Here is a 20,731-nt window from a genome sequence, read left to right on the forward strand (position 1 = left end):
ACCCCCTTCTCCTGCCACCACCTTGTCACCTTTCTAATCAGTTCCTCTTTAAATATACCCAGTAAGGGCCTCCACAGCTGTCTGTGGCAATGATTTCCACAAGTTCACAATTCTCTGGCTAAGGAAATTTGTCCTCATCTCCCTTCTAAAGGAATGTCCATTTATTCTGAGGCTGTCCCCTCTGGTCCTAAACTCCCCGCTGTAAGAAACATCCTCTCCATTCCATTCTGTCTAGGTTTTTAATATTCAATAAGTGTCAATGAAATTCCCCCCCCCCCCCCATTCTTCTAAACTCCACTGAGTACAGGCACAGAGCCTTCAAATGCTCCTTAAACGTTAACCCTTTCATTCCGATAAACCCTCGTTACCCTGCTCTGGACCTTCTCCATACCAGCACATCCTTTCTTGGATAGTGGGTCAGAACTTTTCTCGATAATCCCAAGTGCAATCTGACCAATGCCTTATAAACCTTCAGCATTGCATCCTTGCTCTTCTGTTCTCTAAATGAATGCTAACATTGCGTTTGCCTTCCTTACCAGACTCGACTTGCAGGTTACACGTCCCAAGACCCTTTGCACCTCTGATTTCTGAATTTTCTCCCTCTATTGAAAATGATATACCCCTTTATTCATTCTACTAAAGTGAATTACACTTCCCAACTCTGTATTTCATCTGCCTCTTCTTTGTCCCTTGTCCTAATCTAAGTCCTTTTCCAGATTCCCTGCTTCCTTAACACAACTTATCCCTCCACCTATCTTTATATCATAAGACCATAAAAATAGCAGTCAGGCCATTTGGGCCATTGAATATGTTCTGCCATTTCATCATGGCTGATCCAAATCTTTCTCCTGACATTTTCCTGCCTTTTCCCCATAACCTTTTATGCCCTGACTAATCAAGAACCTATCAACCTCCGCTTTAAATGCACCCAGTGACTTGACTTCCACAGCTGCCCATAGCAACGAATTCCACAGATTCACCATCCTCTGGCTGAAGAAATTCCTCCTTGTCTCTGTTCTATATAGATGTACCTCTATTTTGAGGCTGTGCCCTCTGGTCATAGCCTCAAAAGGAAATATCCTCTCCGCATCCACTCTATCTAGGCCTTTCAACGTTCAATAGGTTTCATTGAGATTGCCCTTTATTCTTCTGTTCCAGTGAGTACAGCGCCAGAGCCGTCAATTGCTGCTAGTATAATATAACCCTTTCATTCCGGATACCATTCTCGTAAGTCTCTTTTGAACCCTCTCCAATGCCAGCATATCTGTTCTTAAATACGGGGCCCAAACTGCTCATAGTACGCCAAGTGAGGCCATCTGGAAACCTGACCACAAAGCCGTCAATTCCATCATTCGAATCATTGACATTTAAAGTGAAAAGAAGCAGTCCCAACACTGGCCTCTGCGGAACACTGTTATTGACCAGCAGCCAACCAGAAAAGGCTCCCTTCTAACAATCAGCCAATCTTCTATCCATGCTTGTATCTGTCCTGTAATACTAGGGGCTCTTGTTTAGCAGCCTCTTGTGTGGTAACTTGTCAAATTCACGGGCCAGTCCTCGTGATAGGATCAGAGGTGGAGAGGATCAGTAACTTTAAATTCCTTGGTGTTATCTTATCAGAGGGTCTATCCTGGGGCCATCATAAAGAAGCCTTTGGTGCCTGTATTTCTTTAAAAGTTTGCATTGATTAAACTTCAGCAAACTTTTAGATGCATACTTAAGAGTGACCCAACAGGTGCATCACAGCCTGGTAAGATGCTGAGGGATTGCACTGTTTTGTTAATTTTTTCAAAGTTCGAAGTAAATTTATTAAAGAACGTATACTACCTTGAAATTAATTTCTTGCAGGCAATTACAGGGAGATAAAGAAATACAATAAAATTTGTAAAAAAACTATATAATAAAAACTGACAAACCAAGCAACGTGCAAAAATGGACACAGTGCAAATTATAAAATAAATAAATAGTGAGGACAGCAGTTGTCAAGTCCTTGAAAGTGAGTCTGCAGGTTGTGGAATTGGTTCAGAATTGAGCTGAGTGAAGTTAACCATGCTATTTCAGAATGTGTGATTGTTGAAAGGTAATAACCATTCTTGAACCGAGGTGCAACACTGAGCATCATAAAAAGTCATTCCTGCCTGTGGCCATCAAACTTTACAACTCCTCCCTCAGAGTGTCAGACACCCTGAGCCAATAGACTGGTCCTGGACTTGGCATAATTTACTTATTAATTACTTAATTATTTATGGTTTTATATTGCTGTATTTCTACACTATCCTTGGTTGGTTCGACCGTAATGAAACCCAATTTCCCTTGGGATCAATAAAGTATGTCTGTCTGTTTGAACCTGGTGGTGTGGGACTTAAGACTCCTGTAGCTCATCCCCAATGGTAGTAGCGAAAAGAGTGCATTGTTAGATTTGTGGATCAGTAAAAATGCCTTGCTTGCCATCAATTATTCTGAATTGAAATACCAAACATAGGCAATTTCAAAAATAGTGCGTGATAGGGGAATTTCATGGTGATTTTCATGATCAGCAGCCCAAAATCCATAAGGTATACCCAAAAGTATTCAGGAAGCACAGTCTTTGTCTGGTGTTATTGGGTAAGTGCCCAAATCCAACCTCTGCATTTCTTGCCACAGGAGACCCATTCCATCACTGTGCATGTATATGAGGTGTTTCTCAATCCAAAAGTGAAGGATAACTACTACCTTTTTCCACAAGTTTTCGTTCTTTGACTACTGCCCAGACATACCATAACTGAGGTTGTGACCTGGGTGTCGTAATGCAATATTGTAATGCAATAATGTAGGTTTCCTCTTCAGGTGGGACTGGCGATTAAACCAGGAACATCTGTGGAAGAATTGGCTCCGTGGGCAAATCAGATCGACATGGCTCTGGTAATGACTGTGGAGCCAGGATTCGGTGGTCAGAAGTTCATGAGTGATATGATGCCAAAGGTATTTTGCTATGTTTTTAAGATATTTAGCGGCTTGCTGTGCTGTTTAAACAGTGAAGAGTACTCAAAATGTAGATGAGCAACATTTCTGTGGGTTAGGTTTATTATGTAAGCATAGAAATATATGTTAAGACAATATGGTGATTTTTTTTTCCCCCCCTCTGGGTTGAAGTGTCTAATACCAGAAAGCATGCATTTAAGGTGAGGGGGTAACTTTAAAGGAGATGTGAGGGGCATTTTTTTATAGAGTGGTGGGTGTCTGGAATGTGTTGCCTGGGGTTATGGTAGAGGCAGATGCATAAGGGACTATAAAGAGATAGATACATTAATGTGAGGAAAATGGAAGGATCTGAACATTGTATAGGCAAGAGATTAGTTTACTTGCCCATTTTACTAATTTAGTTGATTTGGTACAACACTGTGGGCTGAATGGTCTGTTCCTGTGTTGTACTGTTCTATGTTTTACACAACACGGGTTAATTTGTAACTATTAAAATGAACCAAGTTCAGTTGTGATACAACTTGATACACCATTTGCAGGTCTTCCTGTTAGGCGTTGGGTCACGTGGGATAGTTCTTTCCTTATCTAACTATTCTTTGCTGAAAAATTATGAAATAGCTTTGGGACATAAAAAACAACTTTAAATTTTGTTTTAGGTGCACTGGTTGAGGACACAGTTTCCCTCTCTGGATATTGAAGTTGATGGAGGTGTAGGACCAGACACTATTCACAAATGTGCAGAGGTATTTCACCCTTAACTAATGAAATCCAGATATATGGTTGATCAATAGCTTCAAATAAATTCCACTCTTCTCTACTTTACTCATTTTCACTGCAACCGCAAAGGTCTTCTATGCCTTGGACTAGGGTTGGATAGCTGGATGTGAGTGTAGATAATCTGCTGAAGTTTATATCCGCATACTTTCCCACATGAACTACACTTATCAGTCTTGCCTACTCACCCACTCTGTCTATATCTTGTTGCAGAAGCACAGCATACATATCACATTGTATTCTTCAGCCTATTTTTGTATCATAGAGTCATAGAATACTACAGCACAGAAACAGGCCTGTATCCACTGCTTCTGCTGGCATCTCATTCCATGAAGAAGTCCCCTCCCCCTTCAGGTTCTCTTTAAGTATTTCATGTTTCTCTCTTACTCCATGACCTCCAGTTGGACAGGAGTAGGCCATTCGGCCCTTCGAGCCAGCACCGCCATTCACTGTGATCATGGCTGATCATCCACAATCAGTAACCCATTCATGCCTTCTCCCCATATCCCTTGACTCCACTATCTTTAACAGCTCTATCTAACTCTTTCTTGAAAGCAGTTCTAGTGTTGCCCAACCTCAGTGGAAAAAGCCTGCCTGCATTTACTGTCTTTATACCCCTGATAATTTTGTTTATCTCTATCAATTTCCCCTCATTCTATGTTCCAGAGGGGAAAAAAAACTCCCAGCCTATTCAATCTTTTCCTATAACTCAGGTCTTGGCAACATCCTTGTAAATTTTCTCTGCACTCTTTCAATCTTACTGATGTCTTTCATGTAGGTAGGTGACCAGAACTGCATGCAATACTCCAAATTAGGCTTCACCAATGTCTTATACAACTTCAACATAACATCTAATTCCTGTACTCAGTACTTTGATGTATGAAGGCCAGCATACCAAAAGCTGTCTTTATGACACCATTTCCCTGTGCCGCCATTTTCAGGAATTATGGAACTGTATTCCCAGATTCCTCTGTTCTACTGCACTCCTCGGTGCCCCACCATTCACTCTGTAAGTCCTAAGCTGTTTTATCCTTCCAAATTTGAAAACCTTATAATTATCTGCATTAACTTTCATCTGCCATTTTCAGCCCATTTTCCAGTTGGTGCAGATTCCACTGCAAGTTTTGATAGCCTTGTTTGCTGTCCCCTATGACCCCAATCTTGGTGTCATCTGCAAATTTGCTGAGCTAGTTTACTACATTATCATCCAGATCATTGATAAAAGCAATGGATCCAGTACCAATTCTTGTGGCACGCCACAGATCTCCAGTCAGAGAGACAACCGTTTACTGCCACTCTCTGGCTTCTCCTTTGAATTGAAAATCTACTCCAATTACTACCTCTTCCTTAAAGCCAAGCCATTGTATCATCTTGACCAAACACTCCTGTGGGACCTTATCAAAGGCTTTGCTAAAGTCCATCACTGCCTTTCCTTCATCAACTTTCCTCAGTAGTTGGTTAGACTCAACCTACCACATACAAAAAGCCATATTGACTATAAAGCCATATAGACCAGGCCCTGTCTATCCAAATACTTATAAATCCAGTCCCTTAGAATATCTTCCAAAAACCTATCCACGACTGACATCAGGTTTACCCATCTATAGTTACCCAGCTTAAACAACAGAACAATGTTAGCAATTCTCTGGCACCTCGCCTGAGTTTTTCCAATAATTTATCCTTTGTAATTGGGATCTTTGTAATTTGACAATTTTTTTGCAATTAGATTGCCTGATATGGATATTAGCAACATCCTCCACGGTGAAGACTCATTCAAAAACAAAACACACATCTGCCATTTCTTTGCTGTTTTTGATTCACTAGCCTTATTTTCTAGAGGCTCCATTATTACTGTAGGCAGTCTCTTCCTACTTTTATATCATTAGACACTTGTATTGTTTTCAAACTACATGCAGGTTTTCTCTCAAAATTCTTTATAGTCTTATGCTAGATCTTCAAACTTTCCAGTCCTTTAATTTACTGCTGGCTCTGGAAAATATACCATACTTTTCAATTAAACATTTTCCTTCACTCCCTATGTTAACCCCAGATTGTGTGTCTCATGAAATCTCGCTACATATAGACCAACTGTTTAAATATTTGCCATTGACCATCTAATGACTTCTCTCTCACTTGTTTACCTAGTCTGCCCTAGACCAGTCTTCCCTTATTGCATGATTGCTCTTGTGTCAATAGATGGTACCGGTTATGGATCCATGGTGTTCATGCTCAAAATACATTTGGAATTATATTTATAATCACCGCAACCCTGATTAAGCCCTCATTATATAAGATCAAATCTAAAACAGCCCGTTTCCGGGTAGGTTCTGCAATATACTTCAACAGCCATTCTCATTCACTGGTGACTTCCAGGAAAAACTGGATGGCAACCAGGAAAGGTCGGTGATGCTGGGCAGACAGCTGACCACCAGGAAAGACTGGCACGGGCACACAAAGCTAGCAGCCTGGTGTGTAGCACTTGCAAGAGGGCACCATGCAAGCTACAGATGAGCTATGAGCTAACTACGCAATATCCCCAGAGTCTCCCGAGAGGTGGGGAGGATGAGAGACTCAGTAGGACGGACGTAATGGCAATGGCCAGGACTGGAAATACGATAACAAGAAGGCTCAGGCAAACAGTGCTGACCAGGGAGGCATTCATTGCAAAGGGCCGTTGCAGCAAAATCTACAAGAACGTCGACGGCCTCGATACACCAAAGCAGGTCCAGCTGCGGAACAAAGGCCACTCAAGTGCAACACATGGACTCAGCATCCAGTTAGCCGATGGAGAACTCCAGCACCCCACAGAGCTTAAGATCTCTCTGCACTGTGTGCCGCCCCAGTGCCAAAGAAGAGACCAAGTGAGTGCCCCATCGGACACCTAATCCATTCATCAAGGAAAGAGAGGATCAGATGGCCTAGATCATCAGTGTATTTTGGAAGCAGTTCGATGACCACCTGGATTGCATCTTGGAAGCTACATGGGCAGAACCTGTCTGCAGGAAAGTCAATCCCTCACAGCCATTGTGTTCAGCTTTGCTAAAGAGTGATTCAGTCCAATGGAGAAAAAAGGGGATCTTAAACCATAATGGCAACCAAACAGGAGGGAGAGGGGGATTTGCCACATCAAGAGAGCAAAGTTATCTGCCACCCCAGGGCCAAGTGGTATACCCTATAAGGTATATAAGAAATGCCCAAAACTCCTCTGGAGGTTGTGGAAGATTTAGACCAAAGCCTCTATCCCACCAAGCTAGAAAATGGCTTTGTTCCCAATGAAGATTTTTCTACAATCATCCAGTTTAGGACAATCTCCCTCCTTAGTGTGGATTGCAAGATATTCTTCTCGGTGCTTGCATGGAGGCTGACCACTTAGTTAATGGAAAACCACTATACCAATACATCCATCCAGAAAGGTGGCATCCCAGGTTTTTCTGGGTGCCTTGAACACACCTCAATAATCAGCCAATTGATTCGTGAGGCAAGGCAGAAGAAAGGTGACCTAACAGTCATCTGGTTAGACATAGTCAAAGCCTACAGATCAATTCCACATGTACGTATCCAGGTTGGCCTGAACCACTTACACATCCTGCCAGTAATGCAGGATATGATCACTAGCTACCTAGGAGGATTCAAGCTACACTTCACTTCAGCCCAGTTTACAACCAGTTGGCAAGACCTCCAAAAAGTGATTCCAATCGGCTGAATCATCTCCCCCATCTTATTTGTCATGGGTGTGAACAGCAGCAGTAGATGTAACCCTAGGCCCAGCGTTGGAGCCCGGGATCCGACAACCAGCAATGCGGGGTTCGTGGATGATATCACAGTAACCACTGTAACCCACGTCCAAGCAAGATGTGTATTGGAAACCCTGGACATCATAACTAACTGGGCTAGGATGACCTTCAAGGCCAAGAAGTCTAGATGCATGGTGATCAGAAAGGGCAAGGTTACTAGCAAGGTCAGTCTCAAGTACAGGGAGAAGTCATTGGATCCATAGAGGACAGCCCAGTACAGTGTCTTGGAAGGTGGTTTAATGCAGCAGTGACAGTACCAACATCGCCAACACTGTAAAGTAGACTGACAAGCGGCTGAAGAGGATTGACAAAACTGGTACATTTAAGATATGGTTGTACCAACAAGGCCTTCTGCCAAGGCTGCTCTGGCTTTTCATGGTGTACGAGTTCCCCATGACCACTGTAGAAGGCAAAGGGAAGAAAGTTGACAAGCACCTGTGGAGATTGCTGAGGATCCCCCCCAACTAGTTTTTTCTTCAGTGGGGCTCTATGTAAGATCAGGCCAGCTACAGCTCCTGTAGTGGAGGAGTTCAAGGTGGCAAAGTATAGAGTTGTGTTAACACTGAGGGGCTCCGATGAAAGCTAAGAAACCAAGCAGGAGTCACAACAAGATTACGACATGCAGCCATGGACCAGGTAGTGAGCTCCTTGCAATTAAGAGACATTATCAGCAACCCGTGCGTCGGCTCTGCACATTTCCAACAATGGGGGAATGCAAGTGCAAGGGATAGGTGTGACATGGTCCAGGCAGGGGCACAGAACCGTGAGGAATAAAGGTGAATATTGAAGGCAGTGGAGTTGGGGTCATAGGGCGCCTGGACAATATGGGACCTTCCAATCCCGTGGAGATTGGCTACAGAGGGCTCCTGGCAAGGTCGGCATTGAGGTTGCTGTCTGCGCTGGGCCTTAATGAAAAGAGCAAGAACCAAGCAGCTCGCAGGATGGGGGAGGAAGTAGGAAGAACCTCTTGCTGGTTATGGAGCAGGTGAGGGAGTTGAACTGGAAGACAGGAGCAGATGGGCAGGGACTTGCCATCACTGCTGACCCTGCAACTGGAGAATGTATTGGTTAGGGGTTGAAACACTTGGGCACCACCTGACGACATCTGCTCCTGACTGAAGTCTACAGTTACTTTAACAGTTAACAAAAGGGAGCACCCTGATGTATAATGCAAGCCTAATATATTCCAGTTTATAACTGTGCCACTTTGAAGCAACTGATAATTGCAGTTCCCTTCAAATGTGCTTGATACTTGCCCATTTATGTTCTGTGCTACTGAGAGGACACACTTTGTGGTTTATAGAGCACTCCCATTTGTCTTGCCTGCAGATGATCCAGTACCTTTATATCTTACACTCAGCAGTGCTCTGCTGCTCTCCTTGCGCCTTTACCTATTCTTGTGGAACAGTGGAATATTGAGCACCCAGTCCTGGTCACCCTGCACTAATGTTTTTGTTATAGCCATTACATACTATTTGTATATTGTTATTCATGCCATCTAGTTGCAGATGCCATGTGCATTATGTAAAGAACATTAAGATTGATTTTTTTTTACACACAGATATTTACAACACTAAATTTGCTCTTTTGCATATTTTTGTTTGCCTTCTGCCTTGACCTATTCTATTACTTTTCACTTTCGTAGAAGGAATAAAAGGGTAGACTATTTTTCTAAATGGGGAGCAAATTCAGAAATCAGAGGTGCAGAGGGACTTGGAGGTGAAGTCAGAAGCAAGGAAAAGTAGGAAGGCAAATGCAATGTTAGCATTCATTTCGAGAGGTCTAAAATATAAAAAGCAAGAATGTAATGGTGAGGCTTTATAAGGCATTGATCAGACTGCACAGAGTATTGTGAGCAGTTTTTGGTCCTTATCTAAGAAAGAATGTGCTGGCATTGGAGTTGATCCAGAGGAGGTTCATGAGAATAATCCCTGGAATGAAGGGTTAATGCAAGAGGAGCGCTTAATTGCGCTGGAGTTTAGAAGAATGAGGGCAGGGATCTCAACTAAAATGTGTTGAATATTGAAAGGCCTTGAAGGAGTGGATGTGGAGAGTATGTTTCCTGTAGTGGGGAGTCCAGGACCAGTGGGCAAAACCTCAGAATACGAGGACGTCCCTTTAGAACAGGTAAGGAGAAATTTCTTTAGCTAGAAGGTGATGAATCTTTGGAATTCATTGCCACGAACAGCTGTGCAGACCAAATCATTGGGTATATTTAAATCAGAGGTTGTTAAGTTTCTTGATTAGTAAAGGCCATCAAAGGTTATGGCTAGAAGACAGGAGAATAGGTTTGAAGGGTATAATAGATCAAGCATGATGGAAAAAGAGAGCAGAATCGATGGGCTAAATGAACTGATTCTGCTCCTATGTCTTAGTCTAGAACTGTCAGTTTTACTCTCTATTCTGTACCACTGCTTTTTCATTCCTTAATTTATTAAACTTTCCTTTCACTGGTCTCTCCTCCGTCCTAGTCGAAGTCCTGTTTACAACCCTAGTTACGGGATTCGCTGGGACGCTGGTCCCAGCAAAGTTCAGGTGGAGCCTATCCCAAGGGAGCAGCTCTCTCCTTCCCAGTACTGGTGCCAATGTCCCTGGACTAGAACACACTACTCTCACACCAGCCTTTAAGCAATGCATCAACTGCTCTGAACATTGTACCTCATCTGATTCATCCTTTGTCAATTTGCACGTGACTCAGATAATAATGTGATCATCACCCCTGTGGTTCTGCTTTTCATCTTTGTATTGTGCTTCTCATAATCCCTCTTCATCCTAGCTACGTTGTAAGTACTTACATGGACCATGACCGCTGGATCCTCTCAAGTTCTTCTCCAGTCCAGAAGAGATGTCCTTGAAGCCTCAAATCAAACAGCACAGCCTTTGGGACTCCATCTTTGCTGTAGTGAACAGTATCTGTTCCTATAACTATGCAGTCCCTTATGACTATTACATGTTTTCCTTGTCTGTTTGAGTGGCTCTGTATGCCCTATTGCTATACAGTTCACACATTATCCCTCGTCTTCACCCTCTAGGAAGCAAAAACCTCAGTGTTTGAACAAGGTAAAGGACCAAGGCTCTTCTGTAACTGTCATAGAAAAGTACCACACAGAAACAGGCCCTTTGGCCCATAGTCCATGCCAAACCATTTAAGCTGGCTACTTCCATTGACCTGCATAGGGACCTTAGCCCTCCATACCCTTATCATCCATATACCTATTTAAACCTTTCTTAAATGCTGTAATCGAGTTCGCATCACCATTTGCACTAGCAGCTCATTCCGTACACTCATCACCATGAGTGAAGATGTATCTTCTCAATTTCCCCATAAACTTTTCACCTTTAATCCATGACCTCTAGTTGCAATCTCACCCAACCTCAGTGGAAAAACCCTGCTTGCATTGACCCTATCTGTAACCCTCATTATTTTATATGCCTCTGTCAAATCTCTGCTCAATCTTCTACATTCCAAGGAATAAAGTCCTAACCTATTCAGTCTTTCCTTATAACTCACGATCTCCAGTACCAGCAACACCCTTGTAAATTTTCTTTGTACTCTTTTTACCGTACTTACATCTTTCCTGTAGATAGGTGACCAAAACTGCACCCAACACTACAAATTTGGTATTGGGGTTTGGGTTTCCCTAACCTTAATGTTTTACACAAGTAAAACGTAGCATTCTATCTCCTGTACTCAATACTTTGATTTGTGAAGGCCAGTGTGATAGATGGGAGCTACAGGCAGGTGGTCACTCCGGGCCACAGGAGACAGATAAGTGGATGACTGTCAGGAAAGGGAAGGGAGGGCGTCAGGTAGTGGAGAGCAGCCTTGTGGCTGTCCCCCTTAACAAGAAGTACTCCATTTTGAGTGGTTTGGTGGTGGGGGAAACCTACCTGGGAGAAGCAACAGTGACTGTGCCTCTGGCACTGAGTCTGTCCCTGTGGCTCAGAAGGGTAGGGAATGGAAGAGGAGGGCAGTGGTAATGGGGGACTCTATAGTTACGAGAACAGATAGGCGATTCTGTGGGTGTGAAAAAGAACAAGGATAGTAGTTTGCCTCCCAGATGAAAGGGTTCGTGTTGTTTCTGAGCGTGGCCACAATATCCTGAAATGGGAGGGTGAACAGCCAGAGGTCATGGTACATATTGGTACCAACAACGTAGGTAGAAAAAGGGTGGAGGTCCTGAAAGCAGAATACAGTGAGTTAGGAAGTTGAGAAACAAGACCTCAAAGAGTAATCTCAAGATTGCTGCCTTTGCCACGTGACATTGAGTATAGGTATAGAGTGAGGTGGAGGGTAAATGTGTGGCTGAAGGATTGGAGCAGGGGGCAGGGATTCAGATTTTTGGATCATTGGCAACCTCTTCTGGGGCAGGTGTGACCTGTACAAAAAGGACAGATTGCACTTGAATCCAAAGGGGACCAATATCCTGGCTGGGAGGTTGACTAATGCTGTCGGGGAGGGTTTTAATTAGATTTGCAGAGGGGTGGGAACCGAAGTGAAGAGGCAGAGGATGGGGAGGTTGGTGCACAAGTACAGACAGCTTTTAGGGAGCTTGTGAGGAAGGATAGGCAGATGTTAGAGCAAAGATGCACTCAGCCTGATGGTTTGAGATGTGTCTATTTTATTGCAAGGAGTATCGTAAACAAGGCGGATGAACTTAGAACATGAATCAGTCCATGGAACTATGATGTGGCCATTACAGAGACTTGGATGTCTCAGGAGCAGGAATGGCTGCTGAATGTACCAGACTGTCGATGTTTTAAAAAGAACGGAGACGGAGACAAAAGAGGTGGGGGTATGGCATTGCTAATTAGGGATAGTGTCATGGCTGCAGAAAAGGAGGAAGTAAGTGAGAGATGGTCTATTGAGTCGGTGTGGGTGGAAGTCAGAAACAGGAAAGGGGCAATAACTACTGGGTGTTTTTTTATTAGACCCCCAATAATAACAGGGATATCAAGAAGCAGATAGGCAGATTCTGGAATGGGTGCTATAATAATAAGGTTGTTGTGATGGGAGATTTTAACTTTCCTAATATTGCTTGGCATCTCCTTAGTGCAAAGGGTTTAGATGGGGTGGAATTTGTTAGGTGTGTTCAGGAAAATTTCCTGGCACAATATGTAGATAAGCCAACTAAAGGAGAGGCTGTACTTGATCTGGTATTGGGAAATGAACCTGATCAGTTGTCAGATCTCGGTGGGAGAGCATTTTGGATGTAGTGATCACAACTGTTTCTCTATCATAGTGCTGGAGAGGGATAGGGGCAGACAATTTGGTAATGCATTTAATTGGGGTATGAGGAAATATGTTGCTATTAGGTAGGAACTTGGGAGCATAAATTGGGAGCAGATGTGCTCAGGGAAATGTGGTAAATGGAGTTCTGCATAGGAATGTTCCATGGTTGCAGGGAAAGAATGCTAGGGTTAAAGAACCTTGGTGCACAAAGGATGTGGAAAATCTAATTAAGAAGAAAAGCTTACAAAAGGTTCAAGAAACTACTGTTAAACTTTAGAAAATTACGAGGTTGCTAGAAAGGAGCTTAAGAATGGAATTAGGAGAGCCAGAAGGGGCCATGAGAAGGCCTTGCAGAGTAGGATTAAGGAAAACCTTAAGACATTCTACGAGTATGTGAAGAGCAAGGAGGATGAGCTGTGTGGGAATAGGACCAATCAGATGCGATAGTAGAAAGGTGTGCATGGAATTGGAGGAGGTACCAGAGGTACTTGATTGGTACTTTGCTTCAGTATTCACCAGGGAAAAAGACCTTGGCAGTTGTTGGGATGACTTACAGCAGACTGAAATGCTTGAGCATATGGACATTACAAAAGAGGATGTGCTGGAGCTTTTGAAAACCATAAAGTTTAAGTCACCAGGACCAGATGAGATATACCCAGGCTACTGTGGGAAGCGAAGGAGGAGATTGCTGAGTCTCTTGTGATGATCTTTGTGTCATCAATAGGGACAGGAGAAGTACCAGAGGAATGGAGGTTTGCAAATTTTGTTCAAGAAAGGGGATAGTGACAACCTAGGAAACTATAGACCAGTGAGTCTGACTTCATTGGTGGGCAAGTTGTTGGAGAATATCCTGAGAGGCAAGATTTATGAGCAGTTGGCGAGATATAATCTGATTAGGGATGGTCAGCATGGCTTTGTCGAGGGCAGATCGTGCCTTACGAGCCTGATTGAATCTTCTGTGAAAATAACAAAACACATTGAAGGAAGAGCAGTGAATGTAGTGTATATGGATTTCAGTAAGGCATGATAGACCATTATAGTCTTACGTGCTGTCTACTATATCCCCAGTCTTTGTGTCTTGCACGAATTTTCTGATCCAGTTATCCACATTGTCATTTATATCAACAATCTGGATGATAAACAGTGGACCTAGCATTGATCCCCTTGTGGCACTTCAGTCAGAGAGACAACCCTCTACCACCACACTCTGACTTCTCCCACAGTCAATGTTTAATCCGGTTTACTACCTCATGTTGAATGCCAAGCGACTGAATCTTCACGACCAGTCTCCCACGCCAGACCTTCTCAAATGCCTTGTTTAAAGTCCTTGGTAGACAACATCCATTACCTTGCTTTCATCACCTTTCCTGTTAACTTCCTCAAAACTCTATAAAATTGGTTAGACATAACCTACCACCCACTATGACATCCGTAATCAGTCCAAGTACTCATAGGTTTCTTAGAATATTTCCCCACCTATTTTTTTTTTGGAGCCTTTCTCAAACAGCACAACAGTGGCTATCTTTCAGTAACTCACCTATCACTAAGGATAATTTAAACATCTCTGCTATGGCCCCTGCAATTTCTGCTCTTGCCTCCCACAGGGGCTGAGGGAACACATTATCAGGCCCTGGACACTTATCCACCCTAATTTGCCTCAAGATGGCAAAATACCTCTTCCTCTTGTAATCTGTGTAGGGTTCATGAAGTTTATGTTGCTTTGCCTCACTACTATATACTTTGTCCTTTTCCTGAGTAAATACAGATGCAAAAAATTCATTTAAGATCTCCTCCATCTCTTTTGGCTTTATGCATGGATTACCATTCTGATCTTCCAGAAGACCAATTTTGTCCCTTGCAATCCTTTTGCTCTTAATCTGCTGGTAGAATCCATGAGAGTTTTCCTTCACCTTGTCTGCTAAGACAACCTCGTGTCTTAGTCTTCCTAAATTCTTTAATTGCTCCCTTGCATTTCTTACACCCCATATGCAGCTCATTTGTTCCTACCTGCCGATAGGAACTCCTCCTTTTCTTAACCAGGGCCTCATTATCTTTTGAAAACCAAGGTTCCCTAAACCTGTTACCTTTACCTTTTATTTGACAGGCACATACAAGCTTTGTACTCTCAAAATTTTGCTTTTGAAGCCTTCCACTTTCCAAGTACACCTTTGCCTGAAAACAGCCCACCTGATCCTCTGGATTCCTCTCCCTGCCTCTTCTTCAGATCATTTGTCTCTGATCTAAGGTGCATGACTCTCTCCTGAAATAACATCCAGGTAATTTTCCCTCCTTTGATATGTGCAGTAACAAACTCTAGCTCACTAACTCCAAAATGAAGTTCCTCAAGATGACAGCACTTACTGCAGATATAATCATTATTTTTACTGATGCTCCAGCCTGCATTAGCTGCCCCAAAATGATAGGGTTGTATTTGGCTGATGGATGTTTGTTTCCTGAACTTGAGTTGGCCAAGATGAGCCATTTGTGCATTTAGCAAGAACTGATTAACCTTTATGGTTTTCTGCTTACTCATAGTGCCTTTCCACATAGCTATATCAGAGAGCTGTGCCCAACACTGACTCTGAACTCCTTTGGTGCAACATTTTATGACTTTTCAATTCATGATTGGCTGATTTTATTTAAAACATTAGTCAAAAATGGGTGAGATGTTAAACAAAATTAACCAATCCCTCAGTGGGTGTAAAAAGATTTAATTGCATTATATCAGAGTCAAATTAATCTATGCTAATCAAGTTTCTTCCTCACTAGAAAAGGTGGAGAGCGCATATTTTGTTGCTGTATGGGACTTTGCTGTAAACAACTGCAAAATTTCCTCCTTTAAAAAAAGTGGCAAAACTTCAAAGGTACTTCATCAGCTCAGCATTCTAGGATATCCTGCTCGTTTTCCTGCAAGTCACTTGCACTTAACAAAGCTATGCTTTAAATAACTGCATTTCTCTCCATTCTGTTGAACTGATGACACATCAGTGCTCATTCCTAGGATACAGTGCTGCTTATATTAAGTTAATACCCCCCCCCATTAATGGTGTTCAACCAACTGTAGAATACAGCTTTGAAGAAGGAGCTGTAACGCTTTATTGACTTACATTTTAATGATTTTTCAGGCTGGAGCAAACATGATTGTGTCTGGCAGCGCTGTCATGAAGAGTGATGATCCCAGATCAGTGATTAACCTCCTTCGAAACGTTTGCGTGGAAGCTATTCAAAAGCGATGTCTGGACAGGTGATATCTCAGCAGGGCAAGTACACAATGCCTGCTGCTTGTGGTGGAGGGTATGAACTTAAACTACTTGTTTTAATGCTGTTCTCACAATGTGACCAGCTTTTGATCATTGTTCATTTGGTACTTTGCAATACTTACTAATACTCTGTGGCTGGCCCTGAGTTTTTTTGCTGGTTTGAATAAACGTCTCTCTAGCACCACATTATATTTTGAAGAGTAAAATATGTGAGTTAGTATTCATTGTCTTGTGGCAGAAGCATACAAAATAATTTTTCTTTAAATATTGATGCAATTTTTGGTTTGCTGGTAGCATCGTGTCACAATTCATTCAAGGGTTTAGTTTTCAGGCAAGGTTTAAAGAAAACATTCATGGCAGAATGCAGAAGCCTGCTGTGTGATGCTGGGGCTTCATATTTGTTACCTCCTTGGCTCATGGAAATTTTATTTGTTAATTTGGCATGAATCAGCATTCAACCATGTTGCTTCCTTATAAAGTAACTGAACAAAAAGAATGTTTCTTAGGGATACATTCACAGTTATACCAGTTGAACTGCTATCAACAGTGACAAGAAGGCTGACAAATAGTTTTTTTGTTTATACGCCCATGAAGTTCAGAAATGCTAAAGTTGTAGTACTGAAAGTGGAGTTTTTAAATTGAGCCCCATGGGTGAAGTGAAAATGAATGCTCAATTAGATGTTTCTAATTTACAAAATTGTTTCTTAATAATTTAGTTTCTAAATTGATTCATTTAATCAATTTGTATTCTTCGAATGACAAGCTTGATTTTTTCCTGCAATAAAATCAATCCAAATTAAACCTGTCATTAAGTGCTTAGTGAAGTGGGGGCAGGACAAGGGGTATGGGTTGCAGTACAGACCAGTTACAACCTGAATTGCTTACTTCTATTTAAGCATGTTCCTAGCTGAATGCTACTGTCATCAGGTGGTTGGAAAGTAGGAATCTGTGATTGATTTCCTCTCTGGTCTGCTCAAGAAAGGTGCCCACTATTAAAAAAAAATGTTGTAGAAATAACAGACACCCCTAAATTGTTCTTTTTTGCAGAGTGTATTGTGGACATAAATAATATGCAGTGTATGAAGGCTGGTTCAGTTTGAAACAATAGTCCCAGCCACAGAAAATAATTTCTGCTTTGTATGTTAGCCATGAATGAAAGCTCATGGTACATAGTAACATTTCCAATAATGAAGTGGCACAACAATAGTTTCAATCTGTAACGAGGAATATAACTCCAAACTAACTTACAAATGGATTTTTTATAGTAAAGTAGTAAACATAAAATGTGCTTCAAGTACACAGTAGTTGTTGTTAAGGTTTCAACCGCTGACTGGATCTGACCTTGAACATCAGGGCCTACCTGTTGTGCTCAAGGTATTGTTTATTTGACCATAGTCACACACACCCCCCCCCCCACCGCCTTTCACATTTGCAGCACAGCTGCTGAGGATCTAAATCTCTTGTGCACAAGTCAGGCCAATAAGAGAAGCATTTTACTAAAATAATTTTACTTTTTATAAAGGCAATTGGGTGTGAAAAAGAAAATGAGCAATTTTAGAACAATTCTTAACATCATATGATCAAATTATTAAGACCTCAGCCAGCTGTTGGTCAAATGATCTTGGGATATAGAATGTCTCATGGATTGAGCAATGTTGCAAAATCAGGGTGCAGTCTGTTAACGCAGTCTATGTTCATTCCCCAAGTGCAAATTTCCAGGGCTTTGTTGCGATACTCCTGCAACTGTTGATCTTCTTTGTGCAGTTTGCTTAAAGATTTTGAGGTGTCAGTCAATACCATAGGATGGTTTATTGAAGTGAATGGCTTCAAATGAACACCTGATGGAAATAACATGTAAGGCATTAGTTGAATTTGACATAATTAAAAAGAAATGCTATTTAACAATTTGAGCCTGCAGTTAATTCCACATACAAAAATGAAAGAAGCGAATAAATCAGTCACGCATTCCACTCAGTTAGAAAGGCCAATACAGCAGGTTCTTTTAACAATAGAATAGTCTAGAGTCTCTAGATGGATGTGGGAATGTTTCCAATAGTAGGGAATCTGGGACCAGGAGCTGCAGCTCCAGGAATCGGCCCTTTGAGCCACACCAACTAGCAATCCCTCGATTTAATCCTAGCCTGACCACAGGACAATTTACAATGACAAATTAACTTACCAACCGGTACATCTTTGGATTGTGAGAGGAAACTCATGCAGTCACAAGGAAAACATACAAACTCCAGTGACTAGAGCGGTGAATCTATGGAATTCATTGGCACAGATGGCTTTGGAAGTCAAGTCATCTGGATATATTTAAAGTGGAGGTTGATAGGTTCTTGAATTGGTAAGGGTGTCAGAAGTTATGAGAAGGCTGAAGAATGGGGTTGAAAGGGAAATCAGCCATAATGGGAAGGGTGGTGAAGACTTAATGGGCCATTTGGCCTAATTCTGCTCCTATGTCTTTTGGTATTATAGTCTACTGTTACATATTTGCTTGCCCCATGGCTGTAAGGTCGAAATGATAGAAGGCTTCCAGTGTCCTTTAACAGTACACCAAGAATCAATACTGGTTAGGAAAGGAAGGGATAGAAATCAGTAGGAAGGAGGCATTTATGCGGTCTCTGTAATTACAGAATCCATTTAAAAATCTTTCTGATCTTTTCCAATGTGTAGTTTGGGGATTACGTTCGTGCAGGAGGATTGTCTGCAGGCTCTGAATTTCTCAATGTGTGCTACTTACACAACTGATTTTAACTGAATGTTCAACAAATCCATGGTTTTTAAATAACACCAACAAATTAGAAACCTTAAGTTGTGCCAACTAATAAACTACATAACAGTCTGATATTACAATGCTGGGTTTGTAGTATATTAAAAAGTAACTTGACCCTTTTTCTCCATTGAAGCATTTAGAGAATTTGGAGCTCTAAAGCAAACTGGGGCACTAGGTTTATGCATATTTTAGTATCACAAAATGGTTTTCAACTTTGATAGTATTTTCATAGTTTTGTTTTAAAAAACAGGTCTTTGTTTCTATTCATTCTGAAAATAGAGATAGAATTCTGCTTTTACTAACATCCACACAAAGCAGGATACACTGAGCAGACAGGAGCCACGTCTTAGTATGGTTTTGCACACTTAATTCAGACAGGAATGAAACGTAGAATCTTACTTTCATCCCCAGAAGAGATAAAGATCAGGATCTTGACTTTGGTATTGATTCTGAGGTTTTCTTTATTCCTGCTACAACTTCTCAGGCAACCTGCATCACAATACTGACGAAGATTTGGCTAGAACTATGAAGATATTCAAAAAGAAAATGTAAAATTATTGTAAAGTCACCTGATGATAATTCTTTAAGCTTGTTTCTAAACAACCCCAGATTCATTGGCACTACTGCTTTGCAATGTTCTGTCCCCAGGCTGAGAGTTTACACTGTTCTTCTCCAGAAGATGGCACTTGCTCTGAAGCTGCCTGGCCATTTTCACTGACTGCTGAGTATAATCTGGTGAGAGGTCTTGAAGCACCTTTCTCAACTGCAGACCCTTCCTCTGAATGGTTTAAGTGTTTCATTTCTTCCTCACACAGAGGGAATGTACGAGAATTCCATGGTAGAACAACCTGCAATAAAGTAAAGCAAAAACAGGCAAATTTATCTGATTTCCATATTTGACTGGTGCTGCTGAAATATCACAGAATATATATATATATATATACAGTCAGTAGCCACTTCATTAGAGTACAGGAATGGAGCACAGTGTGCTCTTCTGCATATCATTGTTTAAACACGTGGTTATTTGAGATTGTCACCTTCCTGTCAGTTTGAATTAGTCTAGCCGTTTTTCTCTGATCTCGCATGTGAGGTTTTTGCTCACTGGTTGTATCTTTTTTTTAAACCATCCTCTATAATTGTAGAGGAGGGTAACTCAACCTGTGGTCCAAAGAATAAAAAAGGTTGTGAACTCTTGATCTAGAGCCTGTTGTGCATGAAAATCTCAGATCGGCAATTTCTGAAATACTCAAACCGCACAGTCTGGCACCAAGTCACAGATTTCATCTTCATTCTGAGGGTCTGAACAACCGAACCTCTTTACTATATCTGCCTGCTTTTATGTATTGAGTTGCTGTCAAAGGAAAGCAGTAATCATCACCAAGGATTTATACTTCTGCCATTAACCAAGGGGTCTGTGGAGAAGATGTTTCCTATATGCTTCAGAATGGAAGGATATCCCTTTAAGGAGGAATTTCTTTGGCCAGAGCGTAGTGAATCAGTGGAATTCATTGCCACAGAAGGCTGTGGAGGCCAAATTATTGGGTATATAGAGTAGACTAATAGGTTCTTGAACAGGAAGGACATCAGAGTACAGAAAGAAGGCAGGGTATTGGGGTTGAGAGGGAGAATAAATCCACCATGATCAAATGGTGTAGCAGACTTGATAGGCCAAATGGTGTAATTCTGCATTTGTGCCTTGTGGTCACTGCTGGAGAATAGTGCAGATATTGAAAAGGAAGCTGAATTACAAAGGAGAAAGAGACTGTCTTGACCAAGGTGGCTGGCTATGGAAGTTTTGTGACTGATTACCAAATCATCCATACTATCCTTCGGCCTTAACAGTCACATACTTACAAAGTTTCAACGGTAAACCAGACAGGCTTCCTGAGGCACAAATTAGTCAGATGACAAGTCCCCCTAGAAACACTTCCTA

The 20,731-nt window shown here is 41.8% G+C and overlaps 2 protein-coding genes across 6 annotated transcripts in view; one reads left to right on the forward strand and one right to left on the reverse strand.

The window, feature by feature from the left end:
• rpe (ribulose-5-phosphate-3-epimerase) overlaps positions 1–20,731 on the forward strand; it is an 89,677-nt gene that overhangs the window by 16,252 nt on the left and 52,694 nt on the right. The window contains exons 4-6 of one of the 2 annotated variants that reach the window (XM_059967434.1): positions 2,827–2,961; positions 3,618–3,704; positions 15,888–16,056. In XM_059967434.1, coding sequence (XP_059823417.1) covers positions 2,827–2,961; positions 3,618–3,704; positions 15,888–16,010 — 345 coding nt within the window. In that variant the 3' untranslated portion in view covers positions 16,011–16,056. Of the gene's footprint in view, positions 1–2,826; positions 2,962–3,617; positions 3,705–15,887; positions 16,209–20,731 lie in introns of those variants that run through there. The other variant, XM_059967433.1, reaches the window with a different exon arrangement.
• kansl1l (KAT8 regulatory NSL complex subunit 1-like) overlaps positions 16,353–20,731 on the reverse strand; it is a 99,741-nt gene continuing 95,362 nt past the window's right edge. For 3 of the 4 annotated variants that reach the window (XM_059967428.1, XM_059967430.1, XM_059967426.1), the window contains exons 15-16: positions 19,198–19,646; positions 16,353–17,860 (exon numbers count right to left, since the gene is read on the reverse strand). In XM_059967428.1, the coding sequence (XP_059823411.1) occupies positions 19,419–19,646 (228 nt within the window). In that variant the 3' untranslated portion in view covers positions 16,353–17,860; positions 19,198–19,418. The remainder of the gene's footprint in view (positions 17,861–19,197; positions 19,647–20,731) is intronic. The other variant, XM_059967427.1, reaches the window with a different exon arrangement.

The sequence above is a fragment of the Hypanus sabinus genome, chromosome 4 (genome assembly GCF_030144855.1).
Source record: "Hypanus sabinus isolate sHypSab1 chromosome 4, sHypSab1.hap1, whole genome shotgun sequence".
NCBI lineage: Eukaryota > Metazoa > Chordata > Chondrichthyes > Myliobatiformes > Dasyatidae > Hypanus > Hypanus sabinus.